The sequence below is a fragment of the Podarcis erhardii genome (genome assembly GCF_964252035.2).
Source record: "Podarcis erhardii genome assembly, chromosome: 12".
NCBI lineage: Eukaryota > Metazoa > Chordata > Lepidosauria > Squamata > Lacertidae > Podarcis > Podarcis erhardii.
Window position 1 is genome coordinate 7423349 of NC_138513.1, and position 16058 is coordinate 7439406.

Sequence of the window (16058 nt, forward strand, 5' to 3'; positions counted from 1 at the left end):
TCTGGAAATCTGGCAGGAACCCTTGAAAAGAAGGAACAAGGTGGTTTTGCTTATGCCCAGAAAGTCGTAAGAACTTGATCATAGCTATAGAACAGGGAGGGATGCAGGTGGCGCTGTGGGTTAAACCACAGAGCCTAGGACTTGCTGATCAGAAGGTCGGCGGTTCGAATCCCCACGACGGGGTGAGCTCCCATTGCTCGGTCCCTGCTCCTGCCAACCTAGCAGTTCAAAAGCACGTCAAAGTGCAAGTAGATAAATAGGTACCACTCTGGCGGGAAGTTAAACGGCGTTTCCGTGCACTGCCCTGGTTTGCCAGAAGCAGCTTAGTCATGCTGGCCACATGACCCGGAAGCTGTACGCTGGCTCCCTCAGCCATTAAAGTGAGATGAGCGCCGCAACCCCAGAGTCGGTCACGACTGGACCAAATGGTCAGGGGTCCCTTTACCTTTACCCTTTATAGAACAGGGGTAGGCAACCTAAGGACCGGGGACCGGATCCGGCCCAATTGCCTTCTCAATCTGGCCTGCGGACGGTCCAGGAATCAGTGTGTTTTTACATGAGTAGAATGTGTCCTTTTATTTAAAATGCACCTCTGGGTTATTTGTGGGGCATAGGAATTCGTTCATTCCCCCCCCCTCCAAAATATAGTCCGGCCCCCCTCATGTTCTGAGGGACGGTGGACCGGCCCTCTGCTGAAAAAGTTTGCGGACCCCTGCTATAGAAGAATGGCTGATGAAATGATTGGATCTGGCTGAGATGGCGAAGCTTGATTAGAGACAGGGGGAAAAAATCATTACTGACATTTGTTAAGGAATGGAAATTTCTTATGGACTTTTTGAGTGAAACAGAAAATGAAGTGGTAATATCGGGGTTTGAATATTGGAATAATGCAGGTTTATTGAAGATGGAATGGTTGGGTTTTAAGGAATGAATATTATATGTAGCTGCAGGACAGGGAGCCGGAAGTCAAAGAATCATAGAATCTTAAGAGTTGGAAGGGACCCCCAGCGGTCATCTAGTCCAACCCCGTGAAATGCAGGAATCTCAGCTAAAGCATCCGTGAGAGATGGCCATCCAAACCTCTGATTAAAAACCTCCATGGATGGAGATTCTGTTCCATTGTCGGATGGCTCTTACTGTCAGAAAGTTATTCCTGGTGTTTGGTCAGAATCTCCTTTATAATGAATCTCCTTTTTCGGGTTTGTATGGATGATTTATATATATTTTTAAGTTCATGGAATTGATTTTGATGTCCTTAGAGCTTGTGCTTCTGTTTTATTCTGTTTTCACCCTGTATACCATTTTGAAGGCTTTATGCCATGCAGAAGTCTATAAATTTGATTCATACATAAAAATATATGTATCATCTTAATCCTCTTTTCTTTAATAGCAATTTGACTTAAAGAAATGTAGGCAACCTTGAACAGGAATTAAGAATGTGGAAGTTTCCCCCATCACTCAGCCTAGTAAAAGTGATTCTCTTTACTTTCTTAACTTCTGTACACCAGACTGCTGTAATTGGAAGAGAAATAAGGAAATGAAGAATGTCTGATTGGTGTTGAAATGGTCAGTTTAAATAAAATAACAAACAGGTCTTTGGCCAATCTAGACAATTAAGGAAAAACATCCCCATCACACCACATTGTAAAAATGTTCAGGAATTTTCATTGTTGTTTCATGGTAATTTAAAACCCACCTGGCTCTTTTAATAGACAGATTTAACTACTTCATGAAGAGAAATGATCTGAAGGGTGATTTCAAAGGAATTAATTCTTTTGGCTAAGCACACCCACGCAGACAAACAAACTGACTCACGTTATTTTTCAGAAAATCAAATTTACCTTCAGAATGCAAATTTTTAAAAAAACAACCACAAAATACCTAAAATCTTCACTTGAGAATATACAAAACATTGTAATAAAATTGCTCTTACATGGTTTCACAATTGATTTAAATACTGAACAGGTAAGAAAGCGAGGAGTCTAAGAATAAAAGACATGTTAACAATGAATAATAAATTACAGTTCTAGTTTGTTTGTTTTTTAAAAAAGAGGAAAGCAATAACCATCAATATGCAAAAAAAAAACACAAAAACCACCACCCTGGTATTTTCTAGAATCCCTCCCCCCATTTTCTCATTAAGAGAGAAAGACAATGATAGGAATTCTTAAATATGGGTTTATGTATTTCATCCTGATACAGATCTCTTGCTACATATGGATAGCTCTAAATATCCTGTTGAAAACGTAATAACGCCAAAGCTATTGACAGCTGTGCTAAAAACTGTTTCAATTTCTAGCTATAGAGAAGTCACGGGTGTGTCTGTGGGCAAATTGCATGGAGGGCAGTAAGAGTAAGGGGAGCAAATAGGTTGGGGGGCTTCCGTCAATCGAAATAAAAGGTGGGGGAAGGGCACCGCAGATTGAGAATCTTCTTCTTTTTGGCGATCCCTCGTAGCCGAGTAAGATGGTCTTCCATAAACACGGTTTTAACAATGAGTCCGTAAGTGACTGTGGAGGCCAGTTCTGGATCCACACGCCCTTCCACAGTGGGGACATTGGTTCCCGGGCGGGAGATGGTTACGGTGTGGATTTGCCAAGCGTGCCTTCCTCTTAGCACATTTCTCCCTTGCGTCCTGAGTTCGAGTGTCTTCAACGCCCAGGACACCTTTGGTAAAGGCTGTTCTCCAGCTGGAGCTCTCACAGGCCAGTGTTTCCCAATTGTTGGTGTTTATACTACATTTTTTAAAGATTTGCCTTGAGACAGTCTTTAAACCTCTTTTGTTGACCACCAGCATTACGCTTTCCATTTTTAAGTTCGGAATAGAGTAGCTGCTTTGGAAGACGATGATCAGGCATCCGCACAACATGACCAGTCCAATGAAGTTGATGTTGAAGAATCATTACGTCAACACTGGTGATCCCCCCCCCCAAAAAAATATTGGCTCCATGGTTCTTTAGTTGTGTCCAGTATCTGTCTCTTTGACCTCTGCTTTGAACATCTGGTTGTCTATTTTTTGGGGAAAGACTGCTGGACTGTTGGCTTAGAACAGCAGGGCAAGTCTTAGAAGAAGTCTTAAACACAGGGGCCACTCTTAAAAGCAGTTGCCCCAATCTCTTTCCCTTCAGCTTGAAATCCAGGTCTGTATTGTGATGGCAGAAAGCCATCTTCTTCAAGAACCGGTTTGGAGTTCATCAGTCATGGTCTTACACAAACCCTAAGACTGTTCTGCAAAAGTTTGGCGAAGCTGAAGAGCTTCTCCTGTCATGCAATTTCCGTAATTTACAGTTCCTTTATCTTGAACATGCTGGATTAAAGACATTTGGGTCCTACTAAAGTCAGCTGGCTTAACCTTCAGCCCTGGGGTGAGGTTAGCTAGCTGGTAGACCACCCGCCATCAACGTTATCGGATTCATTTTTTGGCAGGCTTGGAGTTGCTGAAAGTGACATAGACCACCCCTGTTTCCTGGTTGCCTCCGTTTGAGTGGAAGTCTTCTGCTGGGCTGTTCAGGTACCTACGAAGGATTGGAGAGGCCGTCACTTCATATCTAGTAGGGCAGGAGACCATGTCGCATGTGGAGGAGGTCTGCGTCTCTGACTGTTTGGTGACAGTGGTGGAAGAAGTGATGATTTTGTTTCCAAACTGGTCCACCTCCTCATACTGTTCCGTTACGGTTCGAGTAGCCCCATAGAGCTTGGATCCATCGGAACTCGTCTGAAGTTCTAGTATGCTTTTCTGCCTTCGTGGATTTGATGGGCTTAAAGAGCTCAGGGGAGCTCCTACTCCTTGAGTCAAGCTTTGGGAGGTCTCCCGTTCCTGATCACCATTGCTGCTAAGGTGATGTTGGAGATGGTCGGGACTACGGAGATATTGCTGCTTAATTAAGCTCCCTCCTTTTTTCATCTTGATGAGCTCCTGCTCACCTTCACTGAAGGTCAAGTTGCAGCCGTCAGACCTCACCGAGTGACGTGGCAAGGAGCTAAAAATATCCTGAGTGAACGTGTCCCTTTCTGCTGCCCTGTCCAAGTAGTCTGAGGAAGAGCAACGCGCCGTTTTGGGGGATTCTGCGGTCTTCCGTGCAGCCGACTGAATGGAGATGTAGGAAGGTGAGGAAGGAGAAGTGGCTCGAGGCTGAACAATGCAGGGGACCCCTAGCTCCACTTTGGGCACCTCGTGCCTCCTTTCCTCTTCACAGGATGAGTTCTGCACCCCTCTTTCTTGTTTGGCTTTGCTGGAGACAATGCTGATCTTGCGGATGTTGTTGCCGGCTGCAAGGCCCTGGGAACTCCCAAGAGACTCCTTGAGAAGTCCGGAGAGCCCAGCTATGTCTGATTCAGATTTTAGGCTGGAAATAGAATACAGGGCTTTCCTGATGGTCTCTTCAATGTCTAGCAGCCTGCTCAGGGTCTGCTCCTTTAGATGAATGATCTCAGCACTGGCTCTCTCTAGATCTTCAAAGGCTAACTCCACCGATGAAACACTGTCAGCATCTTCGCGTGCTTCCTTCATCTGCCCAGCCTTCTCCGCCTTGGGCTGCTTCACCAGGTGAGCTTTGTGATACACCACCCACTCAGGGACGTTCTCGAAGAGGCTTCTCAAGGCTTTCACATCCACCTTGGAGGTTTCCTCCTCAAACTCCTTCACCCGGGTTAGGATTTCCTGGAGCTCCTCTTGCCTTCGCAGGTTCTCAAATATCTCCATGGCTTCCTTGACGTTCCCTTTCATGATCTCCTCCTTGTGAACAGACAGCCTCTTGCGACGTTCGTCTTCGGTTTCTCGGCACGCTTTCTCCCGCATGACCACGACTGGCTTTTCCATCTCTTGTTCAGCCTTCGCTTCCGGTTCTCCTAGCCCCCTGCTGCTCACAGACTGGTGCCCTTTAAAGAACTGCTTTGATTGTGAAGACATTGAACCAGAAGTTCCTGGTGTCTCTTCCTGTGCCCTTAGACTTGTTCTCTTTGTAGCAGAGGCTCCAATGATGGTTGCCTTTTCTATCTTCGATGAGGAGACATGGGCTGTGACGGTTCCTTTTCTCAGAATATTGGCCTCACATGTTGCAGAGAGATATGGCTTCCTCTGACCCTCCAAGTTAGGAAGACCCATTTGGCATCCAAGAGGTGAGAGAGAGTCTTGCTTGCCAGGCAGCAAGCAACTCTTTTCTTGTTGGCACAACTCCAGAGATCCTTGGATTTGGGTAGTAGGGTGGCAGTTCCCTCCTCCGCAGGCAACCAACCCAGTTTTAATCTCCTCTGATGAAGACGCTTCCACTTTGCTCTGCCCTTCCTTCTTTGCCTTATATTTTTCTTCCGCTACTTGCAGAGGGGTCTTGACAGTACTTTTCGTGGCCCTCTTCTCAAAAGCGACGTCCGTGACGACAGTCGGCATGGGGCAACCCGTCAAATCATCTCCGCATGCAGATTTCTTCCCTGCATCAGCCTCCCCAGGTGCCCTGGTTTGGTTGGTAGGGGAAGCCATAGGTTTGTCCTGCTCAGTTGTGGCTGGAGCTTTGGGTGGGGAAAGGGGAGGCACCACTTTCCCCGACTGCCCTTTCCTGCAGCAGAGAGGGTGGGGCGGTGCTTCCTTCAAAAGGAAGTCTGGTTTCGGAGGTGGGACAGGTTTCTTCCTTGGTGGGGCAAGGACGTCGGGCTTGGGGGCAAGTTGCGGCTTCTCTAAAGGACGCTGGTTGCTGGGCTTGGCAGGTGGAGGAGGGAGAGTCCGAGGAACATGGGGTGGTGTGGGGAGGCAATGCTCTACAGCCTCTGCTTCTCTCAGTTTGGTTGGGGGTGGCGAGCTGCATTCGGCCATCACTGAAGCTGAAGCTGGAGGAGGAGGAGGAAAGTCATTAAGAGCTTGCGAGCCTGAAGCTGCTAAAGCAGCTGCCTGACTACTAACAGACTGAGACTCGTGTTTCTTTTTACAAGTGGAATGGGACAGCCCTGCATTCCTGTATATCATGGCCGCTTTAAAATCTCCTTTGGAGACATTAACTTTAGACTTCTCCAGGGACTCGAGCGCGGCTTTTAAGTTGCCACGGACAACGTCCTCTTTGTCTACTTTGTCTCTTTGTTCTGTGGCGGCACTCTGGAGGGCCCGGATAGCGGTCTTTACATCCCCTCTGATTATCGCCTCTTGCTCTCGTTCTTCTGGAACGGAAGAGTGCTCTTTGTAATCAGACTCGACAAATGGGTTTACATAGGACTTCACTGGCGTGGCAGTATACAGGCCGTCCTTAATACTAAGATCTGCACTAGGCGCAGCTCGGCCGTCCGGGCAGGCTGCAACGGGCAGCGCACCTCCCTGGACTTCCTCAGAAGCACTGACCTTTGCGTGGGACACCATGGTCTTCTGAGACACGCTTGCATGGGACCTGGAGGCCTCCTGCACGCGGAGGAAGGTGACGTTGCTCGCTTGCTGCTGCTGCTTAGTGGCCACGCAGCCCTCTGTGTTTGCTGCAATGGATTGCACGGCAGCCTGGGGCTGCGCGGGGCTCAGCTGAATCTCTTCGGTCGTCTTCTGCAGCTTGCTCTGGACTTGGTGCTGGAGGCTTTGGGCCTCTGCTGTGGCTAGCCGTAGGCTTTGCATCGCTGCTTGAAGGTCGCTCCCCAGAACCTGCGTTTTGGGCTGTGCTGCCACCTGGCTGGCTTCCCCGACCGTGGAACAGTGGGTCACCCCAGCTGTATTATCCTTCTGATCTGCTACTTTGGTGGTGGTAGTGATGAGAGCTGTGCCCTCTTTCCTGTTGCCCAAGATAATTTGTTCTTCTCTGGCTACCCTGTGGCTACCATTCGGTGCCTTTTGCACTGACTGCATGGGCAAATTAACACCCCCAGAAACAAGACCGTCTTTGACTATCACAGGGGGTGGGGTTTGCGCAGGGCAATGCGCAGAGGAACCTAGGTCACTTGCATGCATCGCTTTCCTTTCTAATGTACCTTCTTTGCTCTCACATAAGACCACTTGCTTAGCCCCACTGCTATTCCCCAGCACAATGTCTGCTGCTGCTGCCGCCACAGTTTTTTCCTCCTGTGGCTGGGCAGGAGATACTCTGACCTCTTCCACCGCTTTCAGGGACTCCTCTTTTGCTTGCGAGGAAACCAGGCCCTCTATCTCGGAATCCCTTTGGAGGTTCTTTAAGTAATCCAGGTCTCCCTTTTCGATGCAGCTGGTGTACAGCTGGACATTTCCTCTCTCATTGTCCTCTCGCCGGACGGTCGCCATTGCCTTCTGCTCCTGGGCAGAAGCCAACAGATTCCCAATCGTCGACTTGACATCCCCCTTGACAAACTGCTGCTGTTGAGCAACGCGGTGAAGGAGAGAGTAGATGGTCAAGTTTGCTGACCCCATTTGTGTCTCCTGCATAACGATCCCTTTCTTGCTTGAGGCGTCTTGGCTAAGAACTTCTTGGAGAGCCCTTGGCGCATTGCTGCTCAACTCCTCTTGGCTCTTTTCAGCCTTGCCAGACTCCAATAGCTGCACCGCACTGATTTTGATATCCCCACTCTCTTTTTCCTGCACCAAAACCCCCTGGCTCTCCACGTTGGGCCTCTGAAGCAGCCGCATCAAGATCCTTTGCAGGTTGCCTCCCATGACCTCTTCCTTTTGGATTTCGGGGGCTCCTTGGCTGCCGAGTTGATACTTGGCCATCTTGACGCTCTCAATGTCGTTGGCTTCGATAAGGATGCCATCGTGTTGGATCACTTGGTAGGAGAAGAGAACTTCCAAAGTGTCCTTTATGGTTCTCTCCCTAACTTCTGTTTCTGTGCAGTGTTGAGAAGCGCTGAGTTTGTCTAGAGGCGTGCTTTCAAACAACCACGTGGTGCTCTTCACGTCGGCCTGAGGGACCAGCTCTTGGGGCTCAGCACTCGCAGAAGCCTCTGTGTCTTTCAGGCTGTCCATGGGCTGAGTCTCAAACAGCCACGTGCAGCGTTTCACATCCCCTTTGGCAATGTCCTCCCTCTGTACTGTGTTCAGGCTGGAGGTGCTTTCAGATTCCCCTCTGAGGGAGTCAATAGGCTGGTTTTCAAAAAGCCAGGTGGATGTCCTCACATCTCCTTGCTGGACATCGCTGACACTGACCATCCTCACGCACTTCTTTTGACTCACTTGCTCGGATTCAAAGAGTTGCTTGTTGGACTGGACGTCTCCCTTTGGCACGTCGTCAACAGTTTTCAAGATAGGCCTCTTCTCATCAGCGATGGAATCCAGAGGCTCTGTTTCAAACCTCCACCTGGCTGTTTGGACATCTCCCTTCTTGACGTCCTCTTGGGTAACAGCCCTGATCACAAACACCTCTTCGTCTTTCTTGATCTGGTCCAAGGGTTTGGTCTCAAACTGCCACCGGGCGCCTTTTACATCGCCTTTCATGATTTCTTCCTTTTTCACAGATGTGACCTCGTGGTATCCCCCGTCTCTGTCCTGGATGGCGTAAAGAGGCTGTGTTTCAAATAGCATTGTGCAAGACTTGACACTGTCTTTGTTCATGGTCTCCTCCTGGATTTTCTTGATTTGCATCTCGTTCTCTTTGTCGTGGATCTGATCCAGGGAGTAGGTTTCGAAGACAAATCTCTTGCCTCCGACATCTCCACCTCGGATGTCCTTTTCGGGGGGCACCTCTTGAATGCCCTCCGTGCTGCTTTTCAAGGTATCCATGGGGCAGTTTTCAAAGAGCCAGGTGAACTTGTGCACGGCCCCTGCCTCGATGTTCCCATCTGCTGGGATATCGATGGCCTTCATGGACGGGCTGGGCTTACCAGCTGAATCTAAGGGCTTTGCTTCAAAAAACTCCTTCACCCTGGACACTTCACCGGACTGGATCTCCACACGGCTGGAGTACCGGATTATTTTCTTTGAATCAGCGTCACTAGTGACGTTATTGATTAAGGGTTCCGTCTCAAACAGGTGCCTGGCCGTTTTCACATCCACCCCTTGCAATTCGTCCTGGCAATAGGTCTTGCTGACCTGCAGATATTGTTCCTCTTGGCCTTTCAGGGAATCCAAGGGCTGTGTTTCAAACATCCATGTACACGACTTGACATCTGCTTGTGGCACAGGCTCTTCTCCATCCTGCTTCTTCTCCTCCTCTTTCTCATACAGGGTGTCCATTGGGCGTGTCTCAAACAACCACCTACAGGTCTTCACGTCACCCCCTTGGGAAGAGTCTCCTTTCTCAGAGACCTTCTGCTCTGCCTGGTTCATCTGACTGTGGATGACGTCGATGGTCTGCGTCTCAAAAAGCCACTTGGCTGTCTCCACGTTCCCGGCAACCACCTCCTGTTTAGTGATCCCCTTGATAAGGTCCACTTTTTGGATGCTGTCGTCAAACTGGTCCAAGGGCTTGGTCTCAAACATCCACTTGTAGTTCTTGACATCTCCACCCACAACTTCCTCTTCTCTGCTCACAGAGGTGACTTTGTGGAAGTTCCCAAAGCTGTCCTTGATGGCGTACAGAGGCGTCGTCTCGAACAGCAGCTGATTGGCTTTGACGTTCCCTGGAACGATTTCCTCTCCTTCCTTGATAGCCTCCTCGGTGCTCGCTTGCCTGATGCTATCTAAAGGGAGGGTCTCAAAGAGGCTCTTGAAGGCCTTTACGTCGCCTTTCTCCACCTCTTGTACGCTGGTGGCCGAGGAGTCCTCAGGTGGAGATTTGGAGATGCTGCCCAAAGGACAGGTCTCGAAGACGTGCTTTGTTTGCCTCACCGCTCCTTTCTCCTCCTCTGAAAGCTCTACTTTCTTCAAATGACCCACTTCGAAGTCATCCTTCAGCGTCTCCATCGGCTGGGTTTCGAACAGCCAAAGGGTTGACTTCACGTCGCCTTTGATAACTTCTTCCTTGGCTGGGATGCTCTCTGAGGCTTCTCCTTTCAGGGCGTCGAGAGGCTGTGTCTCAAAAAGGAGACACTGTTTACTAACATCGGTCCCCTGGATAAGGTCTGGAGAAGCCTTGAAGTCTGCTTCTTCCACTGTAAATTCCCTTATGGCATCCAGGGGCTGCGTCTCGAACATCCATTTTGCTCCGCTGACGTTCCCCGGGGCCACCTCCTCCAGCGATATCCCTCGGATGACTTGCACTTTGGAGGTGTCCTTGTTGATCGTGTCCAGAGGCTGGGTCTCAAAGAGCCAGCGGGCCGTCTTCACGGCATTGCTCTGTATTTCCTCTCTGCAGACAGATTTGATCTCGTGCATGTTCCCTGTTTTGTCCCTGATGGCGCAGAGGGGCTCGGTTTGGAAGAGCTTGACGGTTTTCTGGACGTCGCCTTTGAGCTCTTGAATCTCCGACTTCAGCTGCAAGATGTTCTGCTCCTCCACCGAACTGCAGCGGCCCAAGGCGTCTAAGGAATGGGTTTCAAAGAGCCGGGCAGCCCCCTTCACATCCCCTCTCTGTACGGGCTCTTTGAGGACTGCCTCTTGCAAGTCGGTCTCATCCAAATACATTTTGTTCAAGGAGTCTAGCGGCTGGGTTTCAAACAACCACCGAGCTGTGTGTACATCCCCTTTGGCTTGTTCCTTCTCAGATGCCTGGGCCGAAGGGACCAGGTTGTCTCCGTTGAACGGCTGGCTTTCAAACCTCATGGACCTGTTCTTCACGTCTCCGCTCAGGATGCCTTCCTCCTTGGTCAGCTTCTTGGCGGCTTGACGTTCTCCAATGGAGTCCAGCGTCCAGTTCTCAAAGATCCAGCGCATGGATTGTACCTCTCCTGGAAGCACCGCATCTAGATTCACTATGGCCTGTGCGCCAGGGTCGTCGGTACTCAGCATCTCTGCCAGGTCCTCTGACACAGCCTCTTCCAGGTTTTTCCTCAGCTCTGGGTGCATATGGCGGTAAAGTCTCTTCAGCTCATTCACCTGGCGCTGCTGGTAGAACCTGGAGAAGGACTCCTTGGGAGGAGGTGGAGGCAGAGGGTTAGTATCCTGAGTCGCGGGAGCGGAAGCTGCAGCTGAGGCAGAATCCTGGGGTGGAGGAGGTGGGAGCAAATCCTCATCCGACTTGATGTTTGCCTTGGAAGACTTTTCGTTCTGAGCTTCTGCCATCCTTAAGGAAACAATTTTATTTTTTTTAAAGTCAGCACAATCCCTTCGTCAGTACACCAGCTTGTTAGTGAGAAAGGTCAAATCCATGCAGCAGCTTGGGTTAATATGCCTAGCTGCGTGTTCATTCCGTACCTGCAAAGCACAACAAGCGCCACACCACTGCAAACTCGCACAACCACCACAACTGGTTTCCGGTTAGCGGTGCTAAAGACACCCGTAACTTCATTGAGAAGCTACAACACAAACTCTTCCCAGGTGCTTGTTTCTTCAGTCTTTAAGTCCTATGTTTCTATTTAGCTAGAAGAGGGGTTGCCAACCTTTTCAAGCCTGTGGGTGAATTTGGATTTTTGAGTGAGTGCAGGTGCCATGACCTCTGGTCACTTCTCTCCTCCCTTTCCAAGATCAGCTCCCCTGTGTTAAGTATAATTGTTTAATTCACACTGATATGGGAATGCCTGTGTATTGCTGAAAGGTTTAACATTGGAAAATTCCACTGCAGTATTCTAAGAGACTCTGAGCTTTAACTGAGTTGACAATTAACTATTGATGTTTTCTGCTAGCTAACACGTGAGTGTTTAACCTTAGATAACATGAGAGGCATTGAACTGCAAATTTGCCATCTTGGAAGGGTGGTGGCTGGAGCTTTTTGTTCCTAGGCTCTGTGAGGATGTAAATGAAGCTCTCCAGGAGCACACAGCCTCAGACAGGAATGCAGGATGTGGGAAGAGACAGACCTCTGCTGGAATTATTTCATATTTGGTAAGATGCTAAGCCTATGCTTTGGACTGAAATATGTCTTACGGAACTGTTTGGATGTATCATCTGATGTTTTTGTTATGCTTTGAATAAAGTTCTGCAAGTAAAGTTTTTAATTAAACTTATGGGCCTTGGTAATGTTCTATTTCCAAAATGAGTCTGTTTTTATGCACCCAACCGCTTGAAGCTAAGCAATATTAATATCTGCAATACCCTGCCAAAGAGGCAGAAAGAGAGAAAGGGACATGTATGTGCTTTGCTTTTCCAAGAGATCTGAGTAAAGGCTGAATCTTGTAGATGAATCTGAGCCTTGGAAAGTGCATAGAGTTCAAAGAGGAAGTGGGAAGGAGTGTCAGTCTTCCAAGTTCCTTCATCAACTCTATGTACTTTTTGCGACAGGAAAAGAGAACCTCACCACCTCATGACCGAGGGCGAAATGAGTGGTGGTTCAGAGGCTTCATGGGTAGCAAAGGAAGACCTTGAGGGTACCATTGCACCCGAGAGCACCACGTGGTTAGAGAATAACACGTTTTCCAAGTCTTGAATTCGGTTTGCCCCATTTTCACATACATTTGTGAATTTTTGCACCAGTATGCTACAGTTTGGTACTAGGACCTAGGAGACCAGGGTTCAAATCCTAACATGGCCATGAAGTCACTGCCTCTCACTACCTCACAGGGTTATTGTTGTGATTAAAAGAGGAGAGGGAGGACCACGTACCCCACTTTGAGCTCCTTGGAGGAAAAGGAAGCATAGCAATGCGATAAGTAAATAATGTTTGCATGAGAATTCATACGCTTTCCCATGCACGTTGATCCTAATAGACACTTTTTCTTGGCACGCAGTTAATTAAATTTGGCAACCAATTCCCCTCAATTCAATGCACTTTTGTACATTTAAAAAAATGCATTCTTTTAATGCATGCAGCGTTTGCTAATATACATGTTTCGTATGCATTCATCGGTTGGGGAACCGCATTGCAAAATTCAGAGGAGTTCCCTCCTGAAAAAGAGCTGAATTTCAATATGGAAAGTGTGGCTTTTGGTATATTGCCCCTTCCGTGTTTGAACCTGATGCACAGAGGGTACTATTGAGAGGAATCCGACATTGCAGAGAATGCAATGGGTAGCTCAGAATTTAAACAGGTGAGTCCCACCCGCTTTTTGTACAGGATGAGTCCCTCAATTGGATGCACAAGCATTTCCAGTAAACAAAAGTCTGGACAGCGTATTAGTAAACAACAGCAACGTAACAACAACAGAAATCAGTACACTGCAAACCAAACTGCAAATCACTCCGGTTTCAATTGCCGTTTAGTGCTTTCCGCCAATTCCACATTAGTGAGGTTTAAAACACAAGGTGACGTTGAAGCTCAGCGTGAGACACAAAGCCTGCATTCATTGTTAGCATAAACCGCACAACCGCCTACAGATACTGGATTAGGCAACCACACCTATGTTTGTAGCATTTCCTACCTTATTTGCTTTCTGGTTATGCAGAGAATTAGAAAGGGATCTTGTGTATGAAATTCTGAACGAAACACAGAAAGTAGATTTATACTTATATATATATATGCACACACACATACACACCCACACCACTAAATACATATTGGTAGGCCTGTAAGCTACAAATATGGAAATACCAAATTCAATGTCAGTGTATAGGTGCATTTCTCTAAAGCTATTTTATCTGAATATTCTGATCTTTCAGTTTCACCACAGTGGAGGCGCATTTGTCCTGCTCAACATGAATAGACTGGTTTGACGAGCCAGGGGTGGACCTTGTTAATCCGGCACCCTGTGCGGGGCCAAAATTTGACACATGACCCCCCAGCCCAAAGCCACCTGCCCAAAGCTAGGTAAGGGAGGAGCAGGGTTTGGGAAGGAGGCATGTGGCTCTGGCAAGGTCCTAGGGCCCTCCTTCCTCCTTCCCAAAGCTGGGCAAGAGCTAACTAGGCTTTGGGAAGGAGACGAGAAGACGCCCCCTAGGGCCCTGCAAAAGAACTGATCGTGCTGCCCCAAAGCCGCCTCTGCCATTGGCCATGGAATTCTGGGAGTTGTAGTTCAATGTGGCAGCAGCATAGGATGGGATGGGGAGACTGGGATTCACCAACTGTTATCCCCCAAGTTCTTTGGCAGGGTGGGCACATGAAAAAGTGAGCAGGGGTCCTGCACTTTTCACAGCTGTGCAGAGGAGGGAATTCCAGCTGTTAAAATTCAGACAGTATGCAGTGCTGGACACGCATTTGGGTGGCTTTAACACGAATTAGAGGGTAAGGCAACCAATCTCTACTAGCCACAATGGTTATACAACTGCTCCCAGTGTCAGGGAAGGTTCGCCTCTGGGTACCAGTTGCTCGGAATCACAGGTGGTCAGAATACTGATGTGCTCAGGCCTTCCTGGAGGGTTTCCCTAAAAGACCTGCATTGGCTCCCAATACGTTTCCGAGCACAATTCAAAGTGTTGGTGCTGACCTTCAAAGCCCTAAACGGCCTCTGTCCAGTATACCTGAAGGAGCGTCTCCACCTCCATCATTCATACCGAACACTAAGGTCCAGCACCGAGGCCCTTCTGGCAGTTGCCTCATTGCATTCCCTCCCATCAGATGTCAAGGAAATAAACAACTATCTGACTTTTAGAAGACATCTGAAGGCAATTCTGTTTAGGGAAGTTTTTAATGTTTGAGATTTTATCATGTTTTTAGCCGCCCAGAGTTATACCCAGATGGGCGGGGTATAACTAATAAATAAGTACTTATTATTATTATTATTATTATTATTATTATTATTATTATTATCCCTGTGGAACACCTGGTTGGACCCTGTGAGAAAATGATGCTAGGCGGCCATTTGGCCTCCTCTAGCAACCAGGCTCTTTCATAAAATCATAGACTTGTAGAGTTGGAAGAGAACAACAGTGGTCCATCTAGTCCATGCAATGCGTGAATCTCAAGACGCGGTCCCCCATCCAATTTGAAGCCACACTGAACCCTGCTTAGCTTTTTCAAATGTGCTAGTGGTTTTATTGCTGCGGCCCTAGAAGGGTACTCTTCTATACAACTGTTAAATGTGCAGGAGCCCTGATCCATTTTGCATCAAGAGCGCTCTGTATTCATGTTGGGCTAGCTGCTCAGTTTCAGTTTCAGTCCCCTCGTTTTTCCAGCAGTAAGTTCACTTCTCAACATGCCTGCATCAGTAGGTATTTTTTTAAAAAGTCATTAAAAAAATCACCAGCGTTTTAGTGCAAATTTCTCCTAATATATACATTTTTGTATTATAGGTTTGACAGCAAATTTTCCTTAATAAAATCCATTATATTTTTTTTTTGTTTTCACTAACATATCCATTTCTACAGAGCCACTCCCCCAATATATTTATTTTGCACACATGATTTGGTTGGAGACCTGCATCGCAAAATTAGAAGAACAAATTTTGAAGGAGAACTGTGCTTCGGTCAACATATTGTGTCGGAAATTCAAATTAGGATGGTTACTGCTGAAATGTGAACCAGGTTGGATTTCTCCACCATTCCTAATTCATATCAGTTATCACAGAATTGTAGAATTGTAGGGCTGGAAGGGTCCCTGAGGGTCATCTAGTCCAACCTCCTGAAATGCAGGAATATTCAATCCCATACGGGGATTGAACCTGCAACCTTAGCATTATCAGCGCCCCGGTCTAACCAACTAAGCTGTTGCATGACTATGCCCTGAAACAAGCTGATGCCAATCTGAACACAGTGTCTGCAATTATTTGAACTTTTAAAATTGCCCGACAGCCATTTCAGATCTATGCATTGTATATTAGCTACTTGGACAGAGGGAGATGACCACAAAAACACACTCCCATAATAGCATTGACCCTCCCACCCTGTGCCCCAATTCTCCTCTACTCCAGTATGACCATTTGCCGGAGGAAGGCATGGCTCAAATACTTCTTTTAGCTCAGAAAAATGGGAGGAATGTCAAGGCTGAGAAACTTACTGGTTCTGTCAGACCACTAGGGAGATCTGCAGCGGCAGCTGCTGCCTGAGACAGATAGAGAACGGACCGCTCCTTCACAGAGGGGAACGAGGCCGTTCTGTGTCCTTGGCGAAGTATGTGGCTTTTGTGGCCCGAGCTGTTTAAAACTCCCAGGGTCTTCTCATCTGCAACAGGGACAAAGATAGATACGGTAAGATGTGTGCCAGATTTCCAGCACCAGTAGAAATACTACTTCACAGAATCACAGAACTGTAGCATCGGATGGGACCCCGAGGGTCATCTAGTCCA

At 47.8% G+C, this 16058-nt stretch overlaps 1 protein-coding gene across 1 annotated transcript; it reads right to left on the reverse strand.

The window, feature by feature from the left end:
- Positions 1-1816: 1816 nt before the first annotated feature.
- On the reverse strand, positions 1817-15856 carry XIRP1 (xin actin binding repeat containing 1). The gene is made up of 3 exons (XM_081834120.1): positions 15771-15856; positions 13261-13315; positions 1817-11029 (listed from the first exon to the last, which is right to left on the reverse strand). Exon 3 carries the CDS (start codon positions 11027-11029, stop codon positions 3413-3415), a length of 7617 nt encoding a protein of 2538 aa, XP_081690246.1. The 5' UTR covers positions 13261-13315; positions 15771-15856; the 3' UTR covers positions 1817-3412.
- Positions 15857-16058: the final 202 nt, after the last annotated feature.

Coding starts and splice junctions, on each gene's coding strand:
- XIRP1 (XM_081834120.1), bottom strand. CDS start 11,029: ATGGCAGAAGCTCAGAACGAAAAGTCTTCCAAGGCAAACATCAAGTCG.